The 16,763-nt window shown below is 39.6% G+C and overlaps 1 protein-coding gene across 1 annotated transcript in view; it reads left to right on the top strand.

The window, feature by feature from the left end:
- The window catches only part of LOC117294009 (neurobeachin-like), a 115,597-nt gene extending 99,069 nt beyond the window's left edge, over positions 1-16,528 (top strand). Inside the window, exons 35-37 of the mRNA XM_033776524.1 lie at positions 12,534-12,655; positions 13,385-13,537; positions 16,146-16,528. Of these exons, the coding sequence (XP_033632415.1) occupies positions 12,534-12,655; positions 13,385-13,537; positions 16,146-16,528 (658 nt within the window). The remainder of the gene's footprint in view (positions 1-12,533; positions 12,656-13,384; positions 13,538-16,145) is intronic.
- Positions 16,529-16,763: the final 235 nt, after the last annotated feature.

A 16,763-nucleotide genomic window follows, 5' to 3' on the forward strand; every position in this document is an offset into this window, starting at 1 on the left:
GACTGGTTCAAAGTGTGATGATTAAGAGATCAAGCTTCTTGTTAGGCTACACCTGCCTCTGAATTGTAACCCTATACTCTGCAGATTGAGTGAACAATAGCGTGTTCAACTTGTGGTACACTGTACTTGTGTGTTCCCAACTGGGCCCAATTTCATAGAGAAAAAGTTGCTAATAAGCACAACAAAATTATGCTTAGCAGAATGTGGTTACCGGTACAATTTGTGATTTTAAAATGTCCTGCTGTAAAAAAATGTCAGCAATTTTTTCTGCTTTAGCAGCTTTAAGAAATATGGGCTCAATTCCACAGAGCTGCTTAAGCAGAAATGAGCAGGATACCAGTCACAAATTGTACACGTGACATGGTATTTTGGCTGCTACCTTATTCTGGTAAGCATAATTTTGTTTTTGTGCTTGTAAAATGCAGCTCTATAAATTGGGCCCTGAACATAAATAAATGTACGCATAATATAAAGCGCACTTTCTAATACTAACATTCTTCCTACTTTTTTTTTAATCATACAAATTGTGATAAAATAGCCTGAAAAGTCGGTTAAAGCCTACATTTGGGTCAGCCCTTAAAATATTGCTACCATTTTTCCAAGGAACATATACATGTATCACGCCTGCTACTACATTACTCAAGATGCTTCAGAAAATATACTACAAAAAGTGAAGCTCTCTTCAGAAAATTATAGCAAAACAGCAATGTTAGAAACTTGCAGTAAACAAAAGTTTCTTAACATGAGTTTGAAAGGTGACAGTGAATGTTTCTGATGTCGCTGGGTGGCTTGTTCCGGAAGACTGGTGCCATAGTGGGTGGTAGGAGATTTAGGTATGACGAGTCAGGTTGAGGCAGTAGAACGGAGAGGAGAATGACAGTGCCTTATTTGAAGAAGATCTTTGATGTAGTCAGATGCAGAGTCATGAAGTGCTTTAAAGACAAACATGGTTGACACAATGGTGGAAACATGGTGCGTGGTCTGGCTGAGCGGATAAGAACACCGGACTTAATCTTTTGTGTTTCTGATCATCAAGACACTTAACCAGTATTCCCGCGTCCTTCGGATGGGACATAAAGCTGTAGGTCCAGTGTGTTGCATAATGCGCATAAAACAACCCAATGCACTTCTTAAAAGCACTGGACACTATTGGTAATTATTCAAAATAATTGTCAGCATAAAAACTTACTTGGTAACGAGCAATGGAGAGTTGTTGATAGTATAAAACATTTTGAGAAACGGCTCCCTCTGAAGTAACGTAGTTTTCGAGATAGAAGTAATTTCTCACTAAAATATTTGAATTTGATTTCGAGACCTCAGAATTAGATTTTGAGGTCCCGAAATCAAGCATCTGAAAGCGCACAACTTCGTGTGACAAGGGTGGTTTTTCTTCCGTTATTATCTCGCAACTTCGACAACCGATTGAGTTCAAATTTTCACAGGTTTGTTATTTTGTGCATATGTTGAGATACACCAAGTAAGAAGACTGGTCTTTGACAATTACAAAAGGTGTCCAGTGCCTTTAATAGAAAGGGTTTTCCCTGGTGTTCCTCATATGATTGGCTGTGTATTGCGCCACAGCACCTTGTAAACCATTTCATGGTGCTACACATGTATGTTATGGAATAGTTGCAAACGTATTGTACTTCTGCAAACCTAATAAAGTGTTAACATAATTGCGCTGTTTGGTTTGCTTTGGGTCTGTATCTGTCTGTTTACCTCTAAAACAAACAGTTTCAAAAAGGCTTATTGTGATTGGAGCACAATAATGATATTAATATAATCAGGAGATACATTTTCATGAGTTTTTCTTCTTCCAGAATGTTCTTTTAATCTGACTCCAGACTAAACCGTTTTGAACAGTCCTGCCCCGCCCCCGCAATTCCCTTCTGTTCCGCATTGGCTTAAAAAGACCCTTTCCCTGATTAAGAGTGGCACGTTGGAAGTATAAATTACATCTGACAGATCATACACTGTATGTACATGGAGTGTCTCCACACTCAGAATACAGAGAAGGAAGGAAAAGAAGGGGGGAAAAAACGTTTCTAGTCCAAACTCGGTAAGAGTCTATCATCGTTGCGCTTGTATACAGTAGTCATGATGGAGAGCTCTTCATTGACTTTTATTGGAGCTGAAATGACAATGAATAAGCAATCGTCTGTCTATCTTGAATCCATGCACATCAGGCAGCGGGAATCCTTGTTTAGGCGAGGAGAGGTTACTTCTCAACGCCGGGGCAGTTGTTTCACGGGACGGCTTTGTGTGTGTCGCTCCAGCTGGAACTGTCTGAGGTTCCCAGCGAGGTTGACGGCTTTATGACGGGAAGCCAAAGCATGGCTTGTTGATTTATCCCAATTGGAGTTTAAATCTTGTATTTCCCCCCCTTGGCTTGTATGTTGTGTAATGTTTTGTGTCCCGGGCTAAGTCAGAGATGATCTCGAGCTAACCAGGTGGTTTAACAGTGAGTCATGGAACATCTTGACCTCTGATATGTAACGGCTCCTTGGAATAGATTGAATCGGAATATTAATGCTTTATTGCTATCAAACCTCATCTCCATTTCATTTGTCGAGGGGTTTCCTTAACCTGCTTTGTTAGTAGACCATGTCCAGTAGGCTGGTTTCAAATAGTTAACTAGCCTAGTCCAACAATCGTTGACTATGCAGAGTTGGGGCTCTAAGATAACAATAATAATACACAGTTTTTATATAGTGCTTCACACTAAATAGTCTTGAGGCACTTAACTAGATATTCTGCTACATGTAGCTTTTCCCCTCATACTGCTGTACTTTGGAGGGGTGGGGGGAAGCAAATTTTGACACATAAATAAAGCAGGGAGAATGCTAACTAGTGTGTTATTTCATTTGGCCTGGAAATATTTATAAACACATTTTAGTGCAACTGAATGTACTTTCCCTTCTGACGGTGACCTATTTAATCTGATTCTCTTATGTCACCACAGGGCACCCTCTCCAGACCTCAGCAAAGTAATCAGACATATCTGATCTTTTGTCTAATTCCATTCCTTTCCTTATTACATTTAATATTTCTTGCGCAAAAAAATTACTCACGAACGTCAACGAATGCTTCAAGGGTCTCTTTCCTGTACTCTTGCCAACCAATCGACCAATGACAGACGGGGAGTAAGAAGGAGGGGGAGGGGATGAGGGTGAGGGTGAGGGCTACATCGTTATATTACTTTAACACCTTATGGAATAGTGACATTGTCTTGTGTGCTTATCAGCTGCGGACACTCTAGTAGGATATGAACTTTGACAAGGTTGTTTTTGCGATATACGCGGGTGCTGATTGACGCGGGTATGAAAAAGCAGTTGCCAGGATTTTTTTTTTGGGGGGGGGGGGTGAGCAAGTCTTGGGAAAGTGTAGAGAGACGGATTGTGGAGAGACGAAAAGACAGAAAGTGAGCAAATGTGAGCAACACATGAAGAGTGAATGATAAAGACTTCTTGTCGTCAATGATCAGTAGTTTTATTTTATGAAATCTTGAGCAGAGGGAAGTTGGCATTTTTACCTACTCTTTGGTTCCATACCCTTACACCCATGAGACTGAATTTACAAATATCGTACAAATATTGAATGCTTTGTTTTTACATTGTCGCAGAATATAATCACTCAATTTCAATCAGCTTTCCCTCTTAAACACATAATAGACACAGAAACTCTACCACCCCACACTCTGAAAATTAGTTAAAAGAAATTTCTAAACTTCAAAAGAAGTGTGGGGGACTTTTTTTTAATGGTGCTGCAAGGTGTCCAATAATTATCCATATTGGACTCCATATTGGATGGTAGTATACATGGCAATCAAATGTACACAAAGGCGATGTACACAAACTGACACATTCTATCGAGTAGTCGTCTAGCGAGTAGGAGTCCAATTATGTTGTTTCCACTTAACTATTATTGCTTCTTCGGCTTCTATGTGAAGCCATAGGTCCCTTGTAGTTTGTAAACCAGTTGCATGCACTCGCAACCCTGTCCGGTTAACTGCAAAACGCAATGAGGAGTCTTGATCAGTATTTCAGTAGAACACATATGAAGTTCCAAGCGGCAACAAGCAAATGTCAGGCACCCTTTTTGCACCCCGCTGTGATTTCACCTTTATCGCCAACCTAAAAAAAAAAAAAACGCTTATCGGCAGCCGCAAAGCGTTCGCTAAATTGATCATTTGCAGTTCTGGTGAAAATCACATTAATGATGTTGTAATCTCCTGGCAATACACCTGTTTAGAAGCTCATCCCCATTAATCTAAGGGGTGATTTATTCCTTACTGTTTCCTGTGCCGTTTATCATAATTACCCATGCCCCAACTCATGCTTATATAAAATGCTTTTTTATACATGTAGGCTTTGAAACGGCAGTCTGTCTCAACAGTGTCAAGTGCTTTAGTTTGTATGTGTCAGTACATGTAAATTTTGATAACATTTGTTACAATTTGATAGGTCTTTCTTTTGTCATCTTTTCGTTTCTATATGCCTCTTTTTCCTTTTTACTTGGGGGGGGGGGGAACATGTTCAGAGCTTGAAATTTACACTTGACCGCATGCTCTAGGCCAGTGGTTTGAGCATAGGGTCTGTAAACTTTCAACAGTACAAGTGTTCAACAGTGCAAGTGTTCAACAGTACAAGTGTATAACACCTCACTGCAGTTTTTATTTAAAGGCAGTGGACACTATTGGTTATTACTCAAAATAATTATCAGCATAAAACCTCACTTGGTAACGAGTAATGGGGAGAGGTTGATAGTATAAAACATTGTGAGACACGGCTCCCTCTGAAGTGACGAACTTTTTCGAGAAAGAAGTAATTTTCCATCAATTTGATTTCGAGACCTCAGATTTGGAATTTGAGGTCTCAAAATCAAGCATCTGAAAGCACAAAACTTCGTGTGACAGGGGTGTTTTTTCTTTCATAGTTATCTCGCATCTCTGACGACCAATCGAGTTCAAATTTTTACAGGTTTGTTATTTTATGCATATTTTGAGATACACCAAGTGAAACACTGGTCTTTGACAATTAGCAAGCGTGTACCTTCCCTTCAAACTGATTAAACCAAAGCTCTTAAAATTCTGTTGAGTATTGAGTTGTTACCTACAAGAAAAATGATATAAATCTTCATCCGTGTGCATGTACCAAACACAGCCCAAATGTGAAACTGTGTAGAAAGTGACCCAGTAAAAATATTGAGCTACATACAAGCCTCTGAAGTCGTGTGGAATTCCCAAAAAATTCAAGCCCTGTTATGTTCGTGTATGTCAGCCCATCAGCTCAATAAAATGTCCTACTTTTTTCCCCAAGGGCCAAATATCAAGCCAGGTTTATACAACTATGTCTGAATTTGAATGTTTGAAAATTTATTTCTTTTGAAGAAACTTTATATTTTCGCTTGTTTGATCTTGTGATTTATTGAAAACCACAAATAGTACAGTACTGTCACTACGCGGCGGACTTGTGGATAAACAAAGATAAACAAAACAAGTGACTAAAAATAGGCCTAGAGGATGACTAAAAAAAATCTAATTTGAATTGTTGATTTGTTGATGCCCAATAATGAGAGGGATAACGAATAATGGATTATACACAATTAATGGATTATGCAGAAAATGAAAATGACTAAGTTCTAACATTGACTGCTGCAGCTGGGGACTTAGACACACGCTGGGAGGGAAACCACCCATTGATCATTCTCTGTGGATCAACAGAGGGCGCTTTAGATTACTCTGTGACAGAGCAGTATTCTTGGTTGAGGATTTTGTCAGGGCTGGCAGTTGGTGCATGGTTGTACGTGTATAGCCAAGGAATCCCCTAGGAAGCCAAGGGATTGATTTCACAAAAAGTTAGGACTAGTCTTATCTTGAGTTAGGACGAGTTACTCGTCCTAACTTGGGACTAGCCTTAAGTTTGTAATATCTCCTAGGACTAGTTCTAAGTTAGGACTAGTCCTAACTCTATGTGAAATCGACCCCAGGTCTTGAAATAAACACTGGACCACAGGCCCGAGGCCAGCAATTTCAGTTTAGGTCCAGTAAAAGTATGACCAGACAATTCCATCGTTCATTTGTCTTTCATAAAGTAACATACCTCATTGTGTTATATTTTTGCATAACCACACTTCAAAGTGAAATCAAAACTCGTGTAGGCTTCTAACCAAGGTTTTGTATTGCCATTAATTACCAAACGAGTGATTACCAATAAGTATACCTTCCCTTTAATTTTTTTTCTCGTTTTTGTCTATGCCAAACTTGTTTACCCAAGTATTCTCAACAGAATACTGGACTCAAGATCAAGGGACTGCAGTGGAACTTAGCCACCCAGAACATCCATTTTGTAAACTGACCAATTAGTAGTTAAATCTGCCGGCTATTGCTTGTGTTAGGGGTTAAAGGGTGAGACTCTGGATGGCTTGTGGTGTTGTCGGCATAGCAACACTGTCTCTAACACTCTCTATAAGTCACCAAAAGTGATATGTCTGCTTTAGAAAGGATATGATGTATGATCAGTTAATAGTATAAGATCACTGTCACTAGGCATCTTTACTTAGCTAATCTCGGAGGACAGTGACTGCAAAGGGAGGCTCGAATACAAGCCCCCCTCATAATTACCAAGGGTGCGCAATAATCACACCTTGGGTAAGCCGTATTTTGGACCAGTGCCATCTGACCTCTCGAGCCCTGATGGAGCAGGGAACAGAACCGTTCTGAGGGCGCCACTATTCTATTTGTAAAATGGGAGGGTAGGAAATTTGTTGTAGCACAGCATGCGACGTATCCAGCAAGCTGGCGAGGGTCTGATACTATTTAAGCGGATTTAAGTATTTTGGGAAAGGAAATTTAGCTATTATTGCTGTCCTGAAGGCGCCTTCAATGCATTATTTTTAATCTGTATGCACAAGTCGCCAAACATGCGAGCAGAAAGATGCTCGCTTCCCAAGAGATAACCATTGTAAAAGTTGTGTTGTATGTGAACGATTTTTGACCAGCTTCCCAAATGCAAAAGTTGTTACTCTGTGTCAATTTGTGTGTAAGACATTTGTAGTCGTCCTTTCATTGATAAGTGATGTTTGAAGCTTTGCATTGTTTGAATAACAAGAATTAAACTATAAATAAATAGTCAACTTGCCGCTACAACCATGTATCAAATATGTCAAAATCTCTTTTGTGGGAGTGTTGGCTCTGGGAAAAACAAACCAGTTTGGTCTGGACGTTTCTAACAGTATACTCTGCTCGTCTTCTGTCATTCATGCTGTCGCTATTCGATGTACAGTCAAATTATTTTGAAGCAGCCACTGTTTGAAGTCCAACAGTAGGATACCATGTTCTCCTGTGCCCTATTTCATAAAGCCTGTAAGCACAAAAATTTGCAAAGCATGAAATTTCTTCCTTAATAAAAACAGGACTACCAACCAAATTTCCACATTATTTTCAGGATTTAGCAATCAACAGCTGAATACCAGTATCAAGCAATATGCAACAAATGAAAATTTGGTTGATAATCCTGTTTTTTTACCAATGAAGAAATTTCATGCTAAGCAAATTTTTGTGCTTACAGGCTTTATGAAATTGGGCCCTGACAAGGGCTACAGTTCTGTCAAGAGCATTCATAAAGCGGCGAGAGAGAGTGAGAGAGAGAAAGGTAGCGGCAGGTGCTACTGAAAATTTCAGCACCAAGCTCACTGTCTCTTTAGCTACCCAAGGGCCATTGAACTAGAAAGAAAGGGAGAATAAATGACCAACCCCACTGTATTGACCATACTCTCCTCTGACTGTCTTCTCTGGATAATGAAACCCCTGCAACGATTTTGTAATTAAAGTGAGAAAAAAAAACACCTGTTGAGCTGTTCATCCTCATCTAAATAGAGATCATGATTTATCTGCGTATTTTCCGGTGCTATCAATAATACGTTATTTTGGATTAGCTCTGAGCCGAGCCTGGTACCTCACAAGTATCTCACATGCAACTCTCCTTCATAGTATAGGTTTTCTCGGTCCATTTCGGCAAATGAGCAGCCACTTTAACCACCAAGCTATTCTATTTCTAGAATGCTACTGAAAAGGGTCGTTTGATTTTGTTTTATGATAAGTCAGATGTAATGTTGCGTCATTCGATGTAACAAAATAATCATTCAATTTAACATTTTTTCAAAGCAGCATTCAAATTCGCAGACGCTTCTTGAGACGTGTGTGTCACGAAAAAGAATGACGATAGGCTAAGCTGAACAGATTGTTAAAGGAGTTTGACTTGTCTCAAAATGAAATTGAATGGCCGAATTCTGAATTTGAAACGCAGTAACAACTGGAGAGGCAAAACAGCTTGAATTCGCACGCATGATAATGAAATTGACTGCTCATTTGCCGAATTTGACCGAGAAAACCAATATTATTGTTACTGTTATTATATATTTTTGGTAATGAAACCATGGAGCTACCTCCATGATGAAACCCAGGATGCTTCATAAGTGAGCTGAATCAATGTAGCACACAAGCACGAGGAAACCTGTAAAACAAGCTTGCTAAGTGAACCAGAAACATCGGGCTAACCCCTACTCTCTACAATTAATGTTCTGGGTTCTTTTTCTGACCATGTCATGACCAGGACTTGAACCCACACTCCGTCGGTAAACAAAAATCAGTCAAGTGCTCACTGCTCGGCCACGACACACACACCAGGTTCATGGACGTGTATAAAGATCTTTGACAAAACCACTCAAATCTTTCACCCAACCTAACATAGAGAGCTAACATGAAGCATCCTACTGTTGTTTGTTTTTCTGAAACATTTTGCCTCAGTGTAATTTCAGGGCATCAATTGAAAAATGCACCTCAATCACTTTTTTTTTTCTTCCCATAAATAAACAAAATTGTTGGAAATTCAATGTTTCTTTTTGACAAACAATTACTCTGGCGATCACTCTTGATCAATAAACTCCATTTACCAAGAGCGCTGAAAATATATGCAAACGAAATATACAAAATCAATTTTACCTTGCAGTTTTTAGCTGAAAATTTTTACCAATTGGGATGGTATTTACATTCAACCTACAAAGAGTTTCAAAGAAAAGCATGTTCATGCGAGACTGCATTCTCAGTATAAGAGTATCCATATTAAATCGGTAGACCTGATTGATATTAGTTCCAAAAGAACGAATTACAAATTGTTTACTATGCATCACAGGTTGCGTCATGTTTTTTTAAATTTTATATTTTGCACTTGGGAAATTTAAACTCAATTATAACTACTTAAATTCCTGCAAATCCTGCATCTGGGAATCTCGTTCCGTCTGCTAATACAAATAGCCTTGGTGTGGCCAATATGCTTTTATAGTTTATAAACATCTGCGGGAATGGAGGTACCTGACACGTGAATGTTAAGTCTAAACACAGTGTTCATTAGAGCCGCTACAAGCAATACAACTGCGCTAATCCCGTTAGATCAGTTGCACTTTATTAAAACTACGAGGTAGATTACTCAGCAAAAAAAAAACTTAACCAACTAAAACATTCTTTGGGGTAGGGTATTAGTGCCATCATGTCTGCAATAGCGCAAGCTATGACTGCCTGTGATGTGTTTTAATCTTGACTTTGCAACTTTGGCTTTGGTCAGGTTGAGTTAAAGTCTGAGGTCTGGTTGCTTAAACAGGTGGCAGGTGGAGGCACGGAGAGCCTTTTCATCTCGTTTTGAAACCGTGTTTGCTTTGAGGATAAATACTTACAACCAAACGGAGGCTGGGAGGCATCGTATTCTGACTATGTGACTGAAGATCAGTTCAGGGCTTGAAAGAGCCAACGGCACCCACAGTTACTACTGTGGTGCCCTGTGCTTTTGCTGTGGTGCCCTTTGCATGGTTCCTGTGGTGCCCTGTGCTTTTGCTGTGGTGCCCTTTGCATGGTTCCTGTACAAGTTTACACTCCTCATAGAGGTGCCCCTGACCAGAAGAAAATCAGTTTTCCACATTAGAGTTGAAGTCAGGGTACCAGACAATGGTGGCTCTTATTCTATCTTATGATTTTCTGCTGAGCGTTTACATTTCTCTCAGAAACCTCTTGACAGTATAAACAGAAAAGTTTTTGCTAAAACATATACACCCAGTTTAACACTGTGATCAAACTAGGTATATTGCTATAGGTTTTGATACTTCTAGTCTATCATCTGGTAAAGTGCATAAGCTTTAATCTAGTTAAAGTTGGAAGAACGCAGGAAAAGACCAAAGCCTTTGGCAACAATTCAATAAGCGTCTGTTCATTACATAGGCGCCTCCTGTGCGGCTGTTTTACTTCTAAAGATTCCACAAATTAGCAGCTGTTTACAAACATGCGAAGAGATTCAAAACTATCGTACTGACTACTTGCAAGGTTAAGGACAGCTCTCTCATTGTAACGTTAGAAATAATGGCATAACTAGAAAAGAAGACGGGGGTAAAATTGAACGATCTTATTTTGATCCATGTTCAACATCAAAGATTCATATTATCAGACCGACTACTTACAAGGTGAGGGTCACAGCCCACATTCATAGAGCTGCTTAAGCACAAAAAGTAGCTAAGCACAACAAAATGGTTACCAGAAAAAGGTTACCAGTCAAAATACCATGTCACATGTACAATTTTGATGGGTATACTGCTCATATCTGCTTAGCAGACAATTGTTAGGCATTTTTTTCTGCTTAAGCAGCTCTATGAAATTGGGCCCACGTCTCTCACTGTACCCTTCAGAATTAATGGAGAACTAGAAAAGAAGGGGAAAAACAGGATGATCTCTTTTTGATCCATGTTCCACATCAAAGATCGGCGAAGAATTAACCAGGTATTGATTTTAATATGTCGATTGAAAAGGTCCTCATGGTTCAAGTTCGGGAAGGATTTAATGGTTTGGATCATGAGTTTCCAAGGAACTTCGGTCCTTTGTAGCGGGAGTATAGATGGATGTTACATCTGGGTGATGCGTGTAACAGAGACGGCCGATTAAATGATAGTACAGGCTAAGGTTGAATGCGCTGGGTTTGCGTGACTGGATTCTTTTTTGCTGGCGGACTGTAGCATCTTCAGATGCGGTTCTAGGCAGCTGCACGTCTCGGTAGATGTTCTTAAGAGATGAGTCTTAAGAGGTGTTTGTCCTTGATTAAAGACAGCGGACACTATTGGTAATTACTCAAATTACTCATAATTATTAGCATAAAATCTTTCTTGGTTACAAGTAATGGGGAGAGGTTGATAGTATAAAACATTGTGAGAAACAGCTCCCTCTGAAGTGACGTAGTTTTTGAGAAAGGAGTTATTTTCCATAAACTTGATTTTGAGACCTCAGAATTAGATTCTGAGGTCTTGAAAATCAAGCATCCGAAAACACGCAACTTCATGTAACAATGGTGTTTTTTCTTTCGTTATTATCATGCAACTTCGACGACCCAAATGAGCTTAAATTTTCACAGGTTTGTTATTTTATGCATATGTTGAGATACACCAAGTGAGAAGACTGGTCTTGATCAATTACCAATAATGTCCAGTGTCTTTAAGCGGACAATGCATTTATGATTTATAAGTAACCTACTTGTGTCATTGTTGAAAAAGAGAGCAAAGCATGCATAGATGAACGTGGGGTGAACAATTATTGTAACATTATTCAAAAAGTTCCTGGGTCTTTCAATTGTACTGCTGGACATTTATCATACAATTATCAGACTACATACACGTGGGATATTTAGTTTGTTCAGAGTGTGTTAATTTTTTCTGGCGAAAACAAAAATTGTCTTTTGAAACATAGTGGGAAGATTTGGGAACAATTTTGGGGCAAATAACAAGCAATTGTTACTCTACCTTAAACTTTTTCAATGGACAAATCTGCAATAGACCTTTAGCCAAATATCTTTCTTGTGACATAGGCTACTCTTTACTGTGTGCCAAATGACATGATTGTATCATCAAAGGCTCAATCCCATCATGAACCCGCTGTACTAACTAGAAATGTTTTGCAAAATTCTAGGATTAACATGCCCCTGTCAAATAATAAACCACAAGGGAAACTGACTGGGTACATTTTTAAATGATTTTGGATTGAACAAAGAAAAATTGACTAGAGCGGGATTTGAACCAACGACCTCCGGTTGAACGTGCCGACGCTCTACCAACTGAGCTATCTAGCCCTATGTTGGTGGTCTCCCAATTTTGTCAATATCTTTGTTCGGGGGGGGGGGGGGTGCCTGTCAGAAGCCATTAAACCGCAAACTGCCGTGTAGCCAGGGATCACACCCGGGTAACGATACAACCTGGGAAGCGGCAGACAGGGGATCACCTTAAGGGGATGCGACTTTTTATATCAGATATCAAATAATAAACCACAAGGGAAACTGACTGGGTACATTTTTAAATGATTTTGGATTGAACAAAGAAAAATTGACTATATATATATATTTTTTTTTGCTTCACATGACTTGGGATTGTACTTGAGTATACAGAGCTTAATACACATCAGCGCAAGGATAAAAACAATTAATATACGATCCTTGTTTTGTTGTTGACAGACCACGTGAGTTTTATCGTGTGGATATGTGGGAGGATAACACCCGACGTCATCGTAGGTTGATACGTAACCCTCATGGATCCACTCATCCAGAGGCTACCCTAATGGCTGCAATAGAACACGGTAAGTAGTCATCAGTACTGGTTGTTATACTGCAGGACTAGCAATCACAAGCTTCCGGGTTCGAATCCTACCAAGCCAACAGCTGATTTCACAAAGACTAGAATAAGTATTGTCGTCTAGTTACTGAATCACAATTTCTTGATTTGTGCAATTCATAATCATAGACGTTAAAACACTGTTGTATGAGAGAGATTGGCTGTTGCCAGCTTGGTATAACCTGTTGTGGGAGTTTGCCAAGTTCCCTTGACAGGAAGATCATCTAAACAAACAAAACTGGTTTGAAAATGCGTTCAATCAATCAGTCAATCAAAGCATTGATTATAGTGCAGGCATCCCCCCCCAAAAAAAAAATTCAAAGGCGCTTTGACGAAAAACACATAGAAATAACACAGAAATACGTTTAAGTACAAATGAGTTTTGAGTCTATTTATGGGAAAATGTTCCCATTCAGGGAAGTTCTATTGGGTGCCAAACTAAAAAACATAACACCTTGGCAGACACATGAGTTAAGTTTCAGTTTAGGAACATGGAGAAGTTTTGTCTCGTACTTGGTTATGTTTTTTATGTCCCTCCCCCAAGAGTTATGACTTTGCCCTCACTTGTCCCCAGTCGCCCTCCTTCACCCCGCCCTGACAAAAAGTCTGGCTCTGCCACTGAACCAAGCCTGAATATAATCATGACAATATTAATATTAAACATTGTGCCATCTTCCCCCGTTCATGCTTTCAGGTGAGGATGATGATGTGATTGAGAATGCTAAGCAAGCTCTTCATTCTCAGCTCGCTGGAGGTCGGAGGTTCGATTCTCAAGTCAGTGAGTTTGAAGAGGATAGCACCAGTCTGCAGGACGAGAAGGATGTAGAGCTAGAGACTGAACTTGAAGGTAAATTTAGTTTGCAGAGTGTGGGTTCGAGTCCTGGTCTTGACATTTGTGTCCTTAAGCAAGACGCATTAGGCCATGAAGCAATATACGAGCAACCAGTTCCAGGCAGAACTTGAAGGTAAATTTAGTTTGCAGTGTGTGGGTTCGAGTCCTGGTCTTGACATTTGTGTCCTTAAGCAAGACGTATTAGGCCATGAAGCAATATACGAGCAACCAGTTCCAGGCAGAACTTGAAGGTAAATTTAGTTTGCAGTGTGTGGGTTCGAGTCCTGGTCTTGACATTTGTGTCCTTAAGCAAGACGCATTAGGCCATGAAGCAATATACGAGCAACCAGTTCCAGGCAGAACTTGAAGGTAAATTTAGTTTGCAGTGTGTGGGTTCGAGTCCTGGTCTTGACATTTGTGTCCTTAAGCAAGACGCATTAGGCCATAAGGCAATATACGAGCAACCAGTTCCAGGCAGAACTTGAAGGTAAATTTAGTTTGCAGTGTGTGGGTTCGAGTCCTGGTCTTGACATTTGTGTCCTTAAGCAAGACGCATTAGGCCATGAAGCAATATACGAGCAACCAGTTCCAGGCAGAACTTGAAGGTAAATTTAAATTTGCAGTGTGTGGGTTCGAGTCCTGGTCTTGAGATTTGTGTACCTCACCAAAACACAAAAGGACATTGGTAATTTACAGTCAAACAGTTCTAGGCAGTGGAGCTGGAAACAGAACTTGAAGGTCAATTAGTTTGCAGAGTGTGGGTTCAAGTCCTTGTCTAGACAATGTGTCTTTGAGCATGACTGTTACATACGTCTTTTGTCAGTTTATTGGTCATTGTTGGGATTTAAAAATAAAAATGCAAAGGCATGTTGTGGCTGAGTGATCAAGCGCGCCGGATTCAAACTCTGGTGTTTAGGATCAGCAAAGTGTGCGTTCAAGTCCTGGTCATGACACTTGTGTCCTTATGTAAGACACATTTAAGGCCATATCACCTGAGGCAATACAGAGGACCCCAGTTCAAGGCAGTAGAGCTTGAAACATCACTTGAAGGTAAGTTAGTTTAAAGAATGTGGGTTCGAGTCCTGGTCTTGACATTATGGCAAGACATTTATGGCCATTTCACACCAGGCAGTTTACAGGCAACCAGTTCCAGGCAATCTCCAATAAGAACATTCATTCACATTTCATTTGTCTTATTATCTTCTTGGAGAAAGTGACTGCTAAAGTGTTTTGTTTGTGCTGCTAAAGTGTTTCTTTTGCATGCGCTGCAGTTTATAGTTGCCTCCGAGCTGCATGACAAAAATTGGCATGTGTAACAAGGCCTCTAGAATACTGAGCTTTCGTCTCGATGCTTCAAACCCAGTACGCTTATCTTTAGGACAAGGGGCTCGTCCCAATGTTTCTGGCATGGTTGGCTGCATTAAGTTTGCACCACAGCACCTTGTAAACCATTACAAGGTGCTACATCATGTATAAATTTGCATTTTAAATGGGTCTTATCATTCCGAACACAGCTCTGCATACCTGTAGAAAAAATATAATGAGTTCTTTGGGAGGCCCATTAGGTGTGAAAAGTGATATATACATACAAGAGCTGCATATGATTGTGTTCGGAGCGAGCTTGTAGCAGATCTTCACATCTTGTTTTTTTTAATTTTAACTTTCAATTCAATTCAATTCAATTCATCACATTTATTTCCACCAAGGATAATCACTTTAGAAAAAGGAAAAAAAAACACTTGATACAAAACTAATACGTGGATGCATGCTTATAAACGGAATGCCTTAAACACAAACAAGAAATACTTTTAAATAAACAATATTGAACAAGGAAGACAAAACACGAAATACAAAACAAAGCAATACAAAACAAAACAATGAAACAGACAAACAAACGAAGTGGACATAAAGTTAAACAGTAGTAGACATTAGACGGACATACGCAACATTAAACTAGTGATACAACGACACAGTTAATAAAAGAGGTGATGCAAGCAAAATAAAGCACAATTAAAGCGAACGGAATTAATGTAGAAAAAAACCCAAGACAAAATACATGTAATCTATGCTATATACTGGGACATCAGATGTTTTTATATTTTCTTTTCCCAGTGATTTTCGGCTAAATAAGGCACACTTCCAAAGCTCATAGCAACTTGACCCTTGAAGCTGCATGTCTAGTTACATATTGTTTGCATTCAATGTGGACATACACATGTACAATGAGAAACCCTTTATACATGACATCATTGGTTGTTGGAGGAGTTCATTAATTTCTATTGACCCCTTGCACGCGCGTCACACGTGGCGACTGATGCCACACTCACCATGTTGGTGGTCAATAGGCTTACGTGTAAACGCCGCGTCACCTAAAAATGTGCACTTCACTGAATAACACATGTTGACATTGACCACCAAAATGGCGCATCCAAGATTATTCTGATGATGACGTCAGGTGAAATGGGTCAATACTTTAAAATAACCTGAAATTCAACCAACCTGTGAACATATTTATCAAAATAAGTGCCCTTTTTGTAGAAAACATCAAGAAATGGTTTAAATTATGTTTTGTCAGAGTGTTGTCCACATGAATGAAACCATGTGTCTATTTTTGTTGTTGTAGGACCGGTTGTGTATAGCACCCCAGCTTCTCTCATTGCCCCCTGTGTGGTCGCCAAGGGAACACTGTCTATTACGTCATCTGAGATGTACTTTGAGGTGGACGAGGAGGAGCCCGCGTACAAGGAATTGGATGCTAAGGTTAGACGTGATTTTAATTTTATTGAGTCCATTGATTCCATTGATTTTAATTCCATAGTCCTTTATCATGGTGCGGTTATTTTGATTTTCCCCAATCAAGACTGGAAAGAAAAAAATAGTCTGGTTCCATTTTGTCTGAAGAATACTAGCATTCATTACTGTTACTGGATACAAGATCATGACCAAGATGGTGGCTGCATGATAAAGGTCTATACACTGAAAACCAGTCAAGTCATACGACTGTGACACTTGTCTCCTTCTAACATTTGTCAATGCTGTAAACCAAGGACCTTTTTTCTGGTGGTTTCGGACTTGAACTCTCCGAATGGTTTCGGATATGAACTTCTTTGAGCAAACCTTGTTGATTGTGCAGACCACATCAAAGTGAGGATATGAAAGACTTTTTGCCTGAACCCATTTAATGGATGTAAGGCTTGGTAGGGGGTAAGTCTATTTTGAAAAGCATTTTTCAAAACCGACT

The sequence above is a fragment of the Asterias rubens genome, chromosome 8 (genome assembly GCF_902459465.1).
Source record: "Asterias rubens chromosome 8, eAstRub1.3, whole genome shotgun sequence".
NCBI classification, from domain to species: Eukaryota; Metazoa; Echinodermata; class Asteroidea; order Forcipulatida; family Asteriidae; genus Asterias; species Asterias rubens.